At 38.9% G+C, this 18,269-nt stretch overlaps 1 protein-coding gene across 1 annotated transcript in view; it reads left to right on the top strand.

Moving 5' to 3' along the window:
• The window catches only part of notch2 (notch receptor 2), an 87,328-nt gene that overhangs the window by 41,027 nt on the left and 28,032 nt on the right, over window positions 1–18,269 (top strand). The window contains exons 3-5 of the mRNA XM_062038942.1: window positions 13,064–13,338; window positions 16,938–17,145; window positions 17,224–17,357. Of these exons, the coding sequence (XP_061894926.1) occupies window positions 13,064–13,338; window positions 16,938–17,145; window positions 17,224–17,357 (617 nt within the window). The remainder of the gene's footprint in view (window positions 1–13,063; window positions 13,339–16,937; window positions 17,146–17,223; window positions 17,358–18,269) is intronic.

The following is an 18,269-nucleotide window of genomic DNA, read 5'->3' as shown; positions in this document are numbered from 1 at the left end:
TATCAGCATTATGTTCGTTTATAGAGAGTGAGGAGGAATGAAACAAACAGTCTTGTGGAGCCTTTGTTTAATAAATGGCCGTGACGATTGTAATCATGGTTATTAGTAAACCGGTTAATTGTTGCATCCCTACTCGTAATACATCATCAAAGTACTAGTAGAGTGGAAAAAAACGTTGCCTCTGAATTAACGCTATTATCATATTTATTTGATTTATGACACCAAAAGACTTCCAAAGTTTGTGAATAGATAGATATGATCGAAATTGTATAAATTTCACATAGAATCCCGAGCCATTTTGAGAGTTAATGAGAAAGCCAGTCACGTGATTCGGGAGGTGGAGGTAGCAACCACAGATCCCTTCCCCATCAACGACAATGCTAATCAAGCAGACTTTATGAGAGCCAACAAGGATTGTCAAATTATGATCCAAAACCTTGTGTTTTTGAGAACATAAAACAAAGAGGATCAGCACTAAGTTTTAGAAGCCAGAGTGCTTAACGGATGTAGCTTTATTGAAACACTGGCATCAGCAGCATTGCCAGGTCCTAAATATACAAACCCACCGTAACAAACCATAATAAAACAAATACTTACTGTACAATTTCCACTCTCGCTGGGATGCCGACCGACGGGACGCTCACATAATTCCGTTTAGATGAAGAATCGATCACAGTCCTCAGAAGGGTTACAAAAAAAAGTTGCCACAACGAGCATCTTTTTGGGGTTTTTTTGCGATCTCGGGGCGGATGTCAAAGTCAACCAGCCTTTCGATACATGGCCACATTTGTCTACTGCCAGGTGAGAGATGCATGAATTATAATGTACAATTTACTTTTAACAAGTTTGAGACTGCTAGCCGCCGGCTCAGTTTGTCAACAACAGCAGTGTAAACTAGCATTAGCTCACTGCTATCAATGCGCCGCTAAAATAGGTTGTCTGTGTTAGCGCTTATATACAATATCACTCATATTTGGTTAATATTCAGGTCACGACATGTAAATGGAATATTGTTGGCTGTTTCTGGATGTTTTTAGAGGGTATATTGGGCGCAATAGAGGACCCCTTGATCTGTTGACTCAATTGTTAGCTATTTATTTACAATTTAGAATACATAAAAAAAGCCAAGTATATACAGTAGGTTCATGTGTTACGTAAGGATTGTGAATGATAAACAACATAAATCTTTCAAATTTTTGCGAATTTCTAAAATTGCTGAAAATATTCAAAATGGCTGACTGAATTTTTGGCATTTTGTGATGTTTACACTGTATTTTCACATACTTCGTGAAATGTAATTAAATTGTTTTAATGGTTACAATGAAACACAAGTATATAAAGTCAACTTGTTTTTCCACTCTACGGGTACTTTAAAGGTTTAATATGCAACATTTTATTTTTACCTCTGTCAAGAGGTTATGTATTTGCTGGGGTGTGTTTGTCTGTCTATTAGCAAAAAAATGTATGCACAGATTCTAATGAAACTTCTATGAAATGTCAGAATTGGGATAAGAAACAAGTGATTTGATTTTGGGGTGTTCCCCGCAGCGCAGCCCTATTGTGCCTGGCGATGCAGCCAATTTGGGGACGTGTGTCCGCCGCTCCGTACACTGAGCTCAGCCTTGCAGAGAGGGGTTGCCAACTTTGCTCAGTGCTTCTTTTTCTGTCTTTTCCAGATTTTTGGCCCAAGTATTCGCTGCGGTTTGTTTGTCCGTTTGTCTGTCTGTCACAGAAGTTAGCAACGTAGCTCAAAAAGTTGTTGGTGTATTTTGATGAAACTTGCAAGAAATGTCAGATGGGATGAGGAACAAGTGATTGATATTTTGGGGGTTATTAAAGTTAAAGTACCACTGATAGTCACACACACACTAGGTGTGGTGAAATTACTCTCTGCGTTTGACCCATTACCTTGTTCCACCCCTGGGAGGTGAGGGGAGCACTGAGCAGCAGCAGTGGCCGCACTCGGGAATCATTTTGGTGATTTAACCCCAAACCTTGATGCTGAGTGCCAAGCAGGGAGGCAATGGGTCCCATTTTTATAGTCTTTGGTATGACTCGGCCGGGGTTTGAACTCACAACCTACCGATCTCAGGGCAGACACTCTAACCACAAGGCCACTGAGCAGGTTTTATCCTGATCACCGTCTGGTTTTAGCATTTTTTTTTTCAAATATTTTTTTGCTATTGGGAGATGGGGCCTGGTGGAGGTCTACACTCTCCGAGTGCTTTTCTAGTTTAATATGTTCTAACAGTAGTTGTGTAATATGTAATATTCCTTAAGCATGTTTATTAGGACTAAACTTGAGAATAATATCATCTCCCCCAGTGTTTCCCACACATTCATTTATTTGTGGCGGCCCGCCACGAAAGAATTACGTCCGCCACAAATTAAAAAAAAAAAATATATATATATATTTTTGTTTAAATTTATTTATTTATTAATTTTTTTGTCCTGTCCAGCTTCTCAGGCAAATCATGTAGTTGATGTAGATGCCCATATAGGCTGTTCAGATTTACTTTACAAAAGAGAAGTGTAGGATACTTCTCTTGTTGCCTTATTTGTGTTTGACCACTACTGTTTTCTGTTTATTTGTTACTGACTATGGCAGGACACCTATGTCTCTGTTTCACTTTATGTTGCTGGTAAATAATATGGTTGTAGTAGTAGGCTAAAGTTAAATTATTTAGTATGCACTAATTAAAGGAGCAGAGCTTTAAAAGACATTTTAGATTTTAGATTTTACAAGATGTATTTTTTGTAAGAACCATGATTAATAAATATATTTCAGTGAATAACTTATTTTTCAAATCTGTATATAAATATGTACACAAAGTGTTGTAATTATATTGTAAAATGGATGGATGGATGGACGTTTAAAACAAAACTGTTATTATTAATTAGTAAGTATACATTTTTTGAGCCTTTTTAGAGAAAATCAAATCATTGTAGTAAATTATGCAAATTACTCGATGATGTCATGGTGATCACACCCATAGCCACGCCCATAGCCACGCCCCCACCGCCACAGGTATGTTGGCAGTTTATGGGAAACACTGTCCCCCACTTGTGTGCTCCACAAAAACAAAACAAAAAAGGCTTTGCTACACATCTGAAAATAAATCTTGGAGCTCTGCAAATTATCTGTCAGTCAGCTGCAGATATGGAAGCTGTAAGTTAGGAACAGCTTATTAGCATTAAACATACTTGCACACAAAATGCCTTGTTCCCATTAGGCGTTACTATAAGCCCTTAAAATGAAATTCCAGCATCAGGACTAGATTTTGTCAACACACTTCCAGTACACTACTGAAATTTAAATTGTTGACAAAAGCTATGTTAGGGACCTCAGGGTATTAGTAGTTTTTATCTTGACATAAACTAAGCAGTCCACGTTGGTGTTTATTTTGCTTTTAACATGTGGTCATCCAATCTCGTCAATCTTGCTTTAGGATTAACAACTACATAAAAAACAAACTGCATCAAAAGCCACATAGGGAATTCTATTTGATTTCAGCTCGACGGGCCATAACAAATGGGAATTACATTATTGACAAGTTACACCATTTATTCCAGCCATGTTTTTGGTTAAGTAATGAAAAGGACTGTTGGTTATGTTTGAAGAGCTAAAGTTAGGTCTCATTACAACCACTAAGACAAGATAATGACTCACCGACCCACCATGGTGGGTTACTATAGTTGCCTACCGCAGTTTATTACGTACAGTCTTTTTGAACCACGTCACTAAAAAGTCTGAGATTTTACTGCACGACTCGACACTCCGCCTACTTTCAACTTCATATTCAGTTTTTTCAGTAAGACTGCGTGGCTTCCTGCTTTTACTGCATGACTTTTTTTCCATCTGATTCTTGGTAGTTCTGTGTCTTTATTTTATTTCCTTCATTCTTAGGAATTAAATACATTGGCATATTTAATACACAAGTGTGTTCCATCCTTTTGCTGCCAAAGCCGCCGTTTTGTTTGTGCGTAGGCATGAACCCACTGACATACTATATGTCCAAACATGCACATACAGAGCAATAATGCACGGAACAGGCTTTAGTCATGCCGGAGAAACGTTCGTGGTTTGAAACGTGAGCTGGTTTATACACACACTTCTTGCACTCACACTGCCTTCCTGTGATTGCCGCAGGGGGGAAAGCACGCTGGAGTTATTAGGCTTCATTGAGACTAGATTACGGGGACTGGAACGTCTAGAGTTGAGGGCTGAACTCTGGAGAGGTGACCTGTGGAAATCGGCACAGAGGAGAGGTGGAGGGGACACAAGATTGACTTAGCCTAGTATATGGATTAAAAATGGGGGCGATTGTATATGTGAGATTCAGCCTAACCCTGTGTGCTCATTAAAGTCCAATAGCCAGCCAGCCAGGACAGCAGAGGTCAGCATGAGGTAGAGGGGAAGGGAGGATTGTGTGCGCGAGATGGGAGAGCTAATGTGAACCAGCTGTAGAAACCTGACACCTTGAGTGGGATAAAAATGTGAGGTGGAGAAGTGAGAAAGAGGTAAAAAGAAGGACTGCAGAAAGCTGCACGAGAAGATGTGAAAAGAGAAGACAAAATACAAAAGCATTCACAGATCCATGACAAAGAATCCTATAGATGGACAAGTCAGTGAGTTGCACAAATTGTACATGAAAGTACAGCTCACGTTTAGTGGTGTTTATTTGTGGAGAAACAAACATTGTGCAGTAATGACACACTGCTCCATATGCTACATTCATTGACCAAATACTTCCTCTCTAGTGACACCAATTCCTGACAATGATGTGAATCATGCACAGCCTTGTCTGTTTGCCATGGGCTGGAGCGATACTTAGAAAGAGCTCTCTGTCTGGCGCTGGAACCTGAAAGACAGGGTGTTATCGTTTCCTGACGCTATGGCATTTGGTTCTACGATTGTAATATCGCTGTTGAAAAATGAAAAGATATGCATCGTTCCCCGCATCTGCCACAAAGACGGTTGTAGGTTTTTCAGTAGCTAGAGTGGCCTCTGCTGCCACATGTGCTAATTAAAGGACCCAACGTTTGCTATTTGATCAGAGTAGCAAGGATGCCGGGCAACACACTGCATAATGGTACTCTTTAATGCCTCTTCAGAATAAGCTGTAATTATAGCCGGGGCTGTATATTTGAAAAGTCACTATACTGTATATACTGTAGGAAATGCTTAAATAATTATTTGGATTGCTTGAGAAAGTCTAAAAGAAAACAGCCTTTTTTGACCACATAGTCATTTTTCTACAAGCATACACGTTTGAGAGTTTGGGGTGGGATGCGTGCGTCTGGCCTCATCTTGTGGTTATGCCTGGGGTCACGCCTATGTCCTAAGTTTTTGTGCGGGAAGTGAACACATTTATTAATGCAGTGTTTCCCATACATTCATTTATTTGTGGCGGCCCGCCACAAAAGAATTACGTCCGCCACAAATAAAATTTAAAAAAATAAAAATAATATTTTTTTATTTTTATTTATTTTTTTGTCCTCTCCAGCTTCTCAGGCAAATCATATAGTTGATGTAGATGCCCATTTCGGCTGTTCAGATTTACTTTACAAAAGAGAAGTGTAGGATACTTCTCTTGTTGCCTTATTTGTATTTGACTTTATTAAATGTATTTATATTAGAAACACAACATGTGTATATAACAAAGGGTGCAAAGTCTGCAGGCAATAGGAAACACATGGTTAAAGGCCTACTGAAACCCACTACTACCGACCACGCAGTCTGATAGTTTATATATCAATGATGAAATCTTAACATTGCAACACATGCCAATACGGCCGGGTTAACTTATAAAGTGACATTTAAAATTTCCCGGGAAATATCCGGCTGAAACGCCGCGGTATGATGACGTATGCGCGTGACGAAGTCAGTATAACAGAAGTTATGGTACCCTGTAGAATCCTATACAAAAAGCTCTGTTTTCATTTCATAATTCCACAGTATTCTGGACATCTTTTGCAATTTGTTTAATGAACAATGAAGGCTGCAAAGAAGACAGTTGTAGGTGGGATCGGTGTATTAGCAGCGGACTACAGCAACACAACCAGGAGGACTTTGTTTGCGCTAGCCGCCGACCTCACCTTGACTTCCTATGTCTCCGGGCCGCCAAACACATCGGGTGAAGTTCTTCGTCCTTCTGCCGATCGCTGGAACGCAGGTGAGCACGGGTGTTGATGAGCAAATGAGGGCTGGCTGGCGTAGGTGGAGAGCTAATGTTTTTAGCATAGCTCTGTGCGGTCCGGTTGCTAAGTTAGCTTCAATGGCGTCGTTAGCACAGCATTGTTAACCTTCGCCAGCCTGGAAAGCATTAACCGTGTATTTACATGTCCACGGTTTAATAGTATTGTTGATTTTCTATCTATCCTTCCAGTCAGGGGTTTATTTTTTTTGTTTCTATATGCAGTTAAAGCACGATGCTATCACGTTAGCTCGTAGCTAAAGCATTTCGCCAATGTATTGTCGTGGAGATAAAAGGCACTGAATGTCCATTTCGCGTTCTCGACTCTCATTTTCAAGAGGATATAGTATCCTAGGTGGTTTAAAATACAAATCCGTGATCCAAAATAGAAAAAGGAGAATGTGGAATCCAATGAGCCAGCTTGTACCTAAGTTACGGTCAGAGCGAAAAAAGATACGTCCATCACTGCCTCTCAAGTCCTTCACTGTAACGTTCCTCATCTACGAATCTTTCATCCTCGCTCAAATTAATGGGGTAATCATCACTTTCTCGGTCCGAATCTCTCTCGCTCCATTGTAAACAATGGGGAATTGTGAGGAATCCTAGCTCCTGTGACGTCACGCTACTTCCGGTACAGGCAAGGCTTTTTTTTTATCAGCGAGCAAAAGTTGCGAACTTTATCGTCGATTTTCTCTACTAAATCCTCTCAGCAAAAATATGGCAATATCGCGAAATGATCAAGTATGACACATAGAATGGATCTGCTATTCCCGTTTAAATAAAAAAAAAACATTTCAGTAGGCCTTTAAGTGTAGGGAGTAAAACTGATGGCAGTCTAAAGTTCAAGATTTTTGGAGCTCTTTGTTCAGTGGATCAGATGTTTGATGAAGCTCTGATCTACCACCACTACTGTTTTCTGTTTATTTGTTACTGACTGTGGCAGGACACCTCTGCCTCTGTTTCACTTTATGTTGCTGGTAAATAATATGGTTGTAGTAGTAGGCTAAAGTTAAATTATTTAGTATGCACTAATTAAAGGGGCAGATCTTTATGAGACATTTTAGCTTTTATATTTTATAAGATATATTTTTTGTAAGAACCACAATTAATAAATATATTTCAGTGAATAACTTATTGTTCAAATCTATATATAAATATGTACATAAAGTGTTCTAATTATATTGTAAAATGGATGGATGGATGGATGGACGTTTAAAACAAAACTGTTATTATTAATTAGTAAGTACCGGTATACATTTTTTGAGCTTTTAGAGAAAATCATATAATTATAGTAAATTATGCAAATTACTCTGATGTAATGGTGACCACGCCCATAGTCACGCCCATAGTCACGCCCCCACCGCCACAGGTATCATGGCAGTTTGAGGGAAACACTGTAATTATTACTTTGATACAGAGAGTTGGTAGGATTAAATAGGAAATAGTTCTTCTTTTTCCTTTTCAGTCATGTTGAATTGTATAGCTGTGACCATGGGATGTACTCCAACATAACATTGCATGCATGTTCCAAATGAATAAAAACCAAACCAATATTGCAAGACATACATACAGAACCAATTTTTGTAATAGCAGTAGTGTCCAGCGTTAACTCAGTTTTTTTTTTATCATATGCTGACAATAAAGGCTTGAATTTAATAGAATGAACTGACCACTCATTATTAGGGATGTGTATTGTTTACATTTTAACAGATAATAGTAGCAAATAATGTTGCATGTGCTTAAAAAGTAGCCCTAATTAAAAAGGGTGGGGTTGGGTTGGTGTAACAAAAAAAAAATTCCTTTATATTTTTACTGGGGCTGTCAAAATTCATACGTTAACTCATGTGATTAATCACAAACAATTAGTGAATTAATCATTAATCAACCACTGCAATGAGTCCATACAAAGCTAAGTGCCGGAGATTCAAGAAATACACGGCACACTTACCCGTGTAAAAAATTGTCCGAGGAGGGGAACCTTAAACGATAGATTAGTGTGGCTGAAACGAGGCTTAGGCTAAATAATTATTCGTTTAAGGGGTTATCCGGCTTAGTGTAGACAAAGCCTTAGTTTGACCGTACGAGCTCTATCTTAACGGCCCTACGGTCAATGATCAGAACAATGCATACGTCCGGGGAAAAATTTGTGACTTTACACTGGTGTGCTTGCTGGCAAATTTTCACAAAAAAATACAGCCTGAAAAAACCTTAGATAAAACAGTTACCACGTTTTGTGCAAATACTGTAAATTATAACCATTCAAGTAAAACATTTAAAAACGTTCTTAGATGACATTCACATAATAAAATTGCATTTGTTTACAAATATCGTTGTCTTTTCTTGAGCAAATTTAAACTATGCAAGCAAGTAATCAACTGTTTATTAATCATGATTCATCAGAATTCCAAAATGTGATTAATCCGATTAAAAAATATATATATATTATTTGCAGTGTTTCCCATAAACTGCCAAGATACCTGTGGCGGTTGGGGCGTGGCTATGGGCGTGGTCACCATGACATCATCGAGTAATTTGCATAATTTACTACAATGATATGATTTTCTCTAAAAAGGCTAAAAAAATTTATACTTACTAATTAATAATAACAGTTTTGTTTTAAACGTCCATCCATCCATCCATTTTACAATATAATTACAACACTTTATGCACATATTTATATACAGATTTGAACAATAAGTTATTCACTGAAATATATTCATTAATTGTGGTTCTTACAAAAAATATACCTTATAAAATATAAAAGCTAAAATGTCTCTTAAAGCGCTGCCCCTTTAATTATTGCATACTAAATAATTTAACTTTAGCCTACTACTACAACCATATTATTTACCAGCAACATTAAGTGAAACAGAGGCAGAGGTGTCCTGCCACAGTCAGTAACAAATAAACAGAAAACAGTAGTGGTCAAATACAAATAAGGCAACAAGAGAAGTATCCTACACTTCTCTTTTGTAAAGTAAATCTGAACAGCCTATATGGGCATCTACATCAACTATATGATTTGCCTGAGAAGCTGGACAGGACAAAAAAAAAATATATATATATATAAATGTTTTATTTTTTTAATTTTTTGTTTGTGGCGGACGTAATTCTTTCGTGGCGGGCCGCCACAAATAAATGAATGTGTGAAAAACACTGATTTGCCCTAATTTTTACGGAATCCTTGGACATTCATGTTGATCAGACTACTAATTAAAATACTTGAGCGATATAAATAAAATTATACCTCAGAAATACGTTTGAAAATAAGAAATACAATCCACAACAAATTGTCATAATTATTGTAGGCAAAACCAGCAATAATACAGAACATAGAGAACCGGCAAAAAATTGCTTGCTTGTGTTGTAATGATGATATTTCCGGAGTTTCTGAATGTGTCTCACTCGCCGTGATTAGTGGATAATGAGAGAGTGCGATGTTGTTGTGGCGCTAGCAGTGTTGCACTCCAGGCTGCTGTTGGTGTGTTATGATCAACCATCCATCCATCCATCCATTTTCTACCGCTTGTCTGTCTCGGGGTCGAACCATTAGCTTTCGCAGACATACAGGAGAACAGACTCCACAGTGGCGTGGAATAGACTCAGCTTTATGTGTGTGTGGCAGTAGTAAAAAAACTACATCAGGAGGTTGCTTACAGCCACAACTATCATGTAAATGTTTTATAATGCGGTACAAATTTAAGACACAGGCCGTTGCTTTGGTATATCCCGCAACTGGCTACTAAAAGAGACCAATTAAATCAAGGCGTAAATTGAACCATTTACTGTAACTTGAAAACAGGCTGCAACAAAAAAATTAGGCTTGACATTTACAGTAGAGATGTCCGATAATGGCTTTTTTGCCGATATCCGATATTGTCCAACTCTTACCGTATTTTTCGGACTATAAGTCGCAGTTTTTTTCATAGTTTGGCCGGGGGTGCGACTTATACTCAGGAGCGACTTATGTGTGAAATTATTAACACATTACCGTAAAATATCAAATAATATTATTTAGCTCATTCACATAAGAGACTAGGCGTATAAGATTTAATCGGATTTAGCGATTAAGAGTGACAGATTGTTTGGTAAACGTATAGCATGTTCTATATGTTATTATTATATATGTTGTTGAATGACTCTTACCATAATATGTTACGTTAACATACCAGGCACGTTCTCAGTTGGTTATTTATGCCTCATATAACGTACACTTATTCAGCCTGTTGTTCACTATTCTTTATTTATTTTAAATTGCCTTTCAAATGTCTATTCTTGGTGTTGGGTTTTATCAAATAAATTTCCCCAAAAAATGTGACTTATACTCCAGTGCGACTTATATATGTTTTTTCCTTCTTTATTATGCATTTTCGGCAGGTGCGACTTATACTCCGAAAAATACGGTAATTACTGATTCCAATATCAACCGATAACGATATATACAGTCGTGGAATTAACACATTATTATGCCTAATTTTGTTGTGATGCCCCGCTGGATGCATTAAACAATGTAACAAGGTTTTCCAAAATAAATCAACTCAAATTATGGAAAAAAACGCCAACATGGCACTGCCATATTTATTATTGAAGTCACAGAGTGCATTTTTCTTTTTTAACATGCCTCAAAACAGCAGCTTGGAATTTGGGACATGCTCTCCCTGAGAGAGCATGAGGAGGTTGAGGTGGGCGGGTTTGGGAGGGGCGGGTTTGAGGTTTGGTTGCAGGGGGTGTATATTGTAGCGTGCCGGAAGAGTTAGTGCTGCAGGGGGTTCTGGGTATTTGTTCTGTTGTGTTTATGTTGTGTTACGGTGCGGATGTTCTCCCGAAATGTGGGTGCGGATGTTCTCCCGAAATGTGTTTGTCATTCTTGTTTGGTGTGGGTTCACAGTGTGGCGCATATTTGTAACCGTGTTAAAGTTGTTTATACGGCTACCCTCAGTGTTACCTGTATGGCTGTTGACCAAATATGGCTTGCATTCACTTGTGTGTGTGAAAAGCCGTAGATATTATGTGATTGGGCCGGCACGCAAACGCAGTGCCTTTAAGGTTTATTGGCGCTCTGTACTTCTCCCTACGTCCGTGTACCACTCCGTACAGTGGCGTTTTAAAAAGTCATAAATTTTACTTTTTGAAACCGTTGCCAATTATTTCCGATATTACATTTTAAAGCATTTATCGGCCGATGATATCGGCAGTCCGATATTATCAGACATCTCTAATTTACAGCCAAAGTTTTTTGTTTTTTAAATGTTTTTTACTTACTTGCCACTTAGTAAATATGTTTTCAATTTGCCTTTGTTTTAACAGTGTTTGAAATGGAACACCAGTGAAATGTAAACCTCACATTAACGCCTGCTTTTTTTGTGTGTGGCTAAAGTGTTGTGTGTCACAGGGCAGCGAGGGCCCTGTCATTACTCTGCAAGGGAGGATAGAAGGATTATGGTGACAGGGGGGAAAAAAGAGCACTCCTAATTGTCCGAAAGGCCATCTTCTTGTTATGATTTCTTGACTAGGCTGTGTTTTTGTTTAGCTTAGTGAGGGACATTATTAGGTGTTTGTTTTGCGTGTGTGGGAGGGTGTTTCTTTGCAGATATGCTGTTGTGGAAGCAGGAAGGAGGTCAGGTGTCCATTTCTAATTAATGGATCTTGGTCAATTTTTGGAATGAGTAATAAATCGTAGTTATTGGACTCTATATTTTTCTCTTATTATAGTCTCTTCGTCAATCTCGACTATTATTATTCTTCTGGTCTGGTGTATGTTTTTATGTTCGCTTTCCAGTTATGTTACCCGAGCCCATCATGGGAGGCAGGAGGCCATTGTAGAAAGCGGCAGGTTTGCTCCATCGCCCCACAGTCCCAAGACAGCATGTCCGCCATGTGCCTATACACAATGCAACAATGCAAAGCCGTGCTTTCTACAAATTACATTATTGTTGTAAACTTGTTAACACACTTGGTACTCATTACAGACAGGCAGAAGTGGTGTGAGAAAATAGAAACCAGTAAGAAAAAGCAGCTGAATGGATGCTTGTAAAGGGAACATTGTGCCTAACACACTTCAGTGTTGTGCAATCTTGTATTTTTCTTACTGAAAAAGAAAAGACCCCCAAAAAAATCATTGGGTGATGATGACTAAGCACAGTGAGGGGAATGAACAGAGACACTTTGTTGTAGTGCGCAAAATTCAGAGCCCAAGTGTGGTCATAAAATGATAGAGTGGTCTTTCACCATGGCTTTCTTTGAACGCTTTGCAATGCAACATTTTGCGGTACCCACAATGTAATATCTTTATGGAAACTGAAAAAAACTGAACCGGTTAAAGTGGCATGGGCACCCCCCATCCTCTGATGTGGTAGGCATTTGAACGTCAGGATCCAGACGAACACTTGGCAAATAGCACTGTACAACACGCTTTTAGCTGCGATGGTTTTGGATGGAAGAGGCAGCGTGTCCTGGTGGGAGTGGCCTAAGCAGAAGTGGCTGTCTGTGGCTACATGCAGAGCACTCCAGTGACTTTGGGCTAGACTATTTTGCTTCTGGCTCGAACCGTCTGCAACACGAATGTTGTTTAAAGCTGATTGCTTCTACCAGGTCTCAGTCAACAACTTCCAAATAACTCCATCTCACATCCTTCTGCTTTTCAACTTCTTCTTCAACATGACCGACCTTAGCTTAACCTTTCACCAAGCTCAGCTTCCCCTTATTCTTGTCGGAGCAAAAAAACTTGGTATTCATGTATTTATAATAAATTCAATCTTACCAGCGCATTCAATTGTTCTTAAATTGACAGACACCTGCTACGTGCGACCACATATTCAGGTGATGTTGGATATGTATGTTGATAAGCTGTTTGTATCACTCCACAGATGTGCACCAGGCTTCCTGGGTGAATATTGCCAACATAAGGAGCCCTGCCATCCCGGCTTCTGCCTGAATGGTGGGAATTGCTCCGTGTCCATGCTAGCTGGCATACCTGTACCCGGCAGCGCCACCTGCATGTGCCCGCTTGGCTTCATCGGGCAGCATTGCCACATTCCTCAGAACTCCACGTGCTACCCCAACAACCCTTGTGCCAACAAAGGCGTCTGCCACTTACTGCCCCTCGACAAATACACTTGCAACTGTGCCAGAGGATGGACAGGTGAGAGACCTGCAGTTATTTTGCTTTTGTTCTTTCATCCACTTGAATAAAGGCATGAATTGGTTTGTTTTATAAAAAAATATTTGAGTTTTAAAGGCCTACTGAAATGAAATTGTTTTATTTAAACGGGGATAGCAGATCCATTCTATGTGTCATACTTGATCATTTCGCGATATTGCCATATTTTAGCTGAAAGGATTTAGTAGAGAACATCGACGATAAAGTTCGCAACTTTTGGTCGCTGATAAAAAAAGCCTTGCCTGTACCGGAAGTAGCGTGACGTCGCAGGTTGAAGGGCTCCTCACATTTCCCCATTGTTTACACCAGCAGCGAGAGCGCTTCGGACCGAGAAAGCGACGATTACCACATTAATTTGAGTGAGAGTGAAAGATTTGTGGATGACGAACGTGAGAGTGAAGGACTAGAGTGCAGTGCAGGACGTATCTTTTTTCGCTCTGACCGTAACTTAGGTACAAGGGCTCATTGGATTCCACACTTTCTCCTTTTTCTATTGTGGATCACAGATTTGTATTTTAAACCACCTCGGATACTATATACTCTTGAAAATGAGAGTCGAGAACGCGAAATGGACATTCACAGTGACTTTTATCCCCACGACAATACATCGGCGAAGCACTTTAGCTACGGAGCTAACGTGATAGCATCGGGCTTAAATGCAGATAGAAACAAAAGAAATAGACCCCTGACTGGAAGGATAGACAGAAAATCAACAATACTATTAAACCATGGACCTGTATTTACACGGTTAATGCTTTCCAGCCTGGCGAAGCTTAACAATGCTGTTGCTAACGACGCCATTGAAGCTAACTTAGCTACGGGACCTCACAGAGCTATGCAAAAAACATTAGCGCTCCACCTACGCCAGCCAGCCCTCATCTGCTCATCAACACCCGTGCTCACCTGCGTTCCAGGGATCGACGGAGCGACGAAGGACTTCACCCAATCATCGATGCGGTCGGCGGCTAGCGTCGGATAGCGCGTCTGCTATCCAAGTCAAAGTCCTCCTGGTTGTGTTGCTGCAGCCAGCCGCTAATACACCGATCCCACATACAGCTTTCTTCTTTGCAGTCTTCATTGTTCATTAAACAAATTGCAAAAGATTCACCAACACAGATGTCCAGAATACTGTGGAATTTTGCGATGAAAACAGAGCTTTTTGTATTGGATACAATGGTGTCCGAATACTTCCGTTTCAACGATTGACGTCACGGGCATACGTCATCATACACAGACGTTTTCAACCGGAAGTTTCGCGGAAAATTTAAATTGCACTTTATAAGTTAACCCGGCCGTATTGGCATGTGTTGCAATGTTAAGATTTCATCATTGATATATAAACTATCAGACTGCGTGGTCGGTAGTAGTGGGTTTCAGTAGGCTTTAAGTCACATACAATTTAAGCAGTCCAATCACATGTCGAAGTTTCCTTTTTTTTTTAACCCAAACAAGACACACTAAAATAAATAAAATTTAGCACGCTTGTGCCTTACTCCTTTTTGACTCTCGGCCTATTCCATAGCGTAGGGAAATGTAATAGTGTTTAGGTTACTGTTGAGCCAAAATAGCAAGCAGAAATGCACAAAAAAAGGAGACTTAAGGGAAATCAAATGTCCGAAGCCATGGCAAGTCGTTCTCCCGACAAGACGAGACCATTTATCTTTGATCGCCATGAGACTACATCACTGCAGCAACTGCTTGCTGGCGCGCTTTGCCGCTTGCAGGGAGGAGCAGGTTCACTTCTGTGTTTGGATTACAGTTGAGTGCATTGAAAACATAGAATGTAAATTGTTACACTAACCGCTTAAGTAAGATGGAATACAACTTTGACAGAAAAAAAAGACGGTAGACAGGAAGTCTAGAGTCACTTATCAGAGACATGTCAAGACACCTTTTTTTATACCAATTACACACTTTCAGCTTCAGAATAATAGCTCCACGTGTCACATCCGGTCAAACTACCATAACAAAATGAAAAATCGTCTTACATTACGATCATGCTTTGTCAAAGATGTTTTGTAATGTAATCTGTGATATTTCTACCTAGATAAATGTTTTCTGGCAGATTGAAATAAAGTGTATATTGTTTTATAACCTGTTCTGATTGATAGTCCACAATTACAGAATGTTTAGCTTGCTGAATATTACACTTTATTAATAATTAGATAAGGTTAAGACATTATCATGCAATGACATGAAGACCATTAATTTGTACATCATGTAATGTAAAGAATATCAGAGGCATTTATTCAGGTAAAACTATTACAGATTACATTACCAAACATTTATAACAATCCAACCATGATCATAAAAATCCACATGTTGTGGTATTAATGCGTAAACCTATAAACTAGTGTTCACAAAGTACAAGGAAGAGGAATTTTGATAAACGTCTTAAACTTTATTGAAAATTACATATGGTTCAACTCATTAGGTGAATCGTAACTGACCTAACTATTTGTTATTTAAAGAACTGTTTCATTTAGAATTCCCTGATGTAAACCGACTATTGATGAAGAGAACTGCTGTATTTGAAATATATTTATGTCAATTGTGACAAACATGAGAACAGAAACTGAATTATGTATTAGTAATTCCTATGAATTGGATAAAATAAGCTTTGCTTCTTCCTACTCCTTTTGGGACATGTTGTAAAGAGGAATGGGAATATGTAAATTATGTGATATGTTATATTGCAAGTGTATATATGTTTGAAATAAACCAACCAACCAATTAATTATTTAGGTATCTTTTTCCCATACAGGATTTATTTTGAACAAGGTATATTATGTACAGTATCAATTAAATGTAGACAAATATCAAAACCTGATCTTCTTACGGGAAGTATAATACATAAGGTGTTTTTAGAGATCAGTCTTATTTTAACTTAAGTTTTCTGCTGTTTTCACTGATTTCGGCACTAATGAGTTTAATACAAAAAAAATGAATGCAGAGTAGACATGGCATCTGTAAAGCTGTACGTGCTGAGGTCTCATCACCTTCGAAACAAAAAGTTGTTAAAAAAAGGATTAAAAAAGGAGATGGGGGAAAAAAGCTCAAGTTTAATTTAATATACATATTTGTTGTAGAAATGTAATTCAATTACAATATTTATTAAAAATATCAAATTTTTCTCTATTAGAGATTTAAATGTATTACAAATTATAATAGTTTTACAAATTGTATAAATCGGCTTACTTTCTAAACTTGCAGTAGCAATAAACCAAACAAGACAAAAACATTTTAAAAACCTCAACACTTTAAAAATCACACCTATTCCCAATGTTTTTGTTTTTTTAATTGAAGCAAGTGAACGTTTGTACATTTTGAATTATTTACAATGGAGGGCGAACAATTGTATTGCAGCTTTGTAGGATATGTTATGAAAAAGCAAATGTCGCTCATTCTCTGCAGTTGAGTAAACACCTATCCCCGGCAACTGTAAAAATAAATGTTATGTTTTTCTTCTCAATTACTATGTTTACTTGAAAATCTGGATCATACAGCCCATGATCCAGAGTGTTTCCAGTAAAGGCAAATATTTATTCATAGTTCTGGTGGCTTTCCTTTCTCTTTGCCAGGACCACGCTGTGAGTACGAGGACAGCTGCCTCTCGAGTCCTTGTAGCAACGGTGGATCGTGCCGCTCTTTGCCAGGCGGTACCTACAAGTGTTACTGCCCTCCTGGTTACACAGGTTTTCGCTGCTTTAATGACACAAACGAATGCGGTGCCACACCCTCAATATGTCAGAATGAAGGAGTTTGTGTCAACACCCCTGGCTCCTACAAGTGAGAATCTAGTTCACTTGGATGTACAAAGAAATCTGTTTCAATGTTAGCCTTGCCTGACACCGCTTCATTCCACAGGTGTGCATGCAGCCCTGGCTTCACTGGCCGACACTGCGAGAGCTCCTACATCCCCTGCTCTCCTTCACCGTGTCTGAATGGAGGCACCTGCCACCAGAGCTCTGAAACCAGCTACTCCTGCCACTGCCTTCCAGGTAATGCAGGACACCCAGAAAGAGAGGAAACGTGCACGGCCGCAAGCATTGCAAGTGTTTCATTGTAATGTTTGAGGTGCAAACAGTCACATCCTCCTGGCTGTTTCGTATTAAACACACGGCCCTTTCACTCTGTTACAGTTACACAGTAACTCCACACACAAACACAAGCTGCTTTTTCTACACTATCGGGGTATGTCATAAATGTTATGTACCCTAGACGTTTGTCTACATAAGAGTCTCACTCGCTGCAGTACACTGCATAGCTTGTGTGTTTTTTTTCTTCAATAAGGACTTTTATTTTAGTTTTATAGCACAAAGCCACTTTTTGGAATTTCTATTTATGGTATCGTGCTATCACTGTGAAACATCCAATGCGCCTCTGCATATGATGTGTGTGAAACCACGTGATTTATGTTATCAAATGACTGTGTGGTACTTTTCCCTCAATGACAGTGAAGTGAATGCACATGTGGTGTAAAGGCTGTCATTACCCTGAGCTCAATACACATAGTTATACACAACAAAGTTTTTACTAAATTTTTCAGTTTTTTACGTTAACTAATACGTTATTTATAAATGGTTGATTTATATAGGCTAGTAAGGTAAAGTTTTGTACCTGACAAGTTTCGGCTATCTTGCTACTGCAGCCTTCCTCAGAGGTGTCACGTGATGTTAGTGTGACGTCATCTGTGACGTCACAGATGACACAGATGACGTCACACTAACATCACGTGACACCTCTGAGGAAGGCTGCAGAAGCAAGATAGCCGAAACTTGTCAGGTACAAAACTTTACCTTACTAGCCTATATAAATCAACCATTTATAAATACACATTAGTAGGCTAAATGAACCTCTTCAACAACTAATACGTTAGTTCTCCCTCGAGGGATAACCTCTTAAAGGAGTAC

Source organism: Entelurus aequoreus, linkage group LG27, assembly GCF_033978785.1.
Source record: "Entelurus aequoreus isolate RoL-2023_Sb linkage group LG27, RoL_Eaeq_v1.1, whole genome shotgun sequence".
Classification (NCBI taxonomy): Eukaryota; Metazoa; Chordata; class Actinopteri; order Syngnathiformes; family Syngnathidae; genus Entelurus; species Entelurus aequoreus.
The sequence above is the reverse complement of the archived record's forward strand: the minus strand, read 5'-3'. Positions and strand labels throughout refer to the sequence as shown.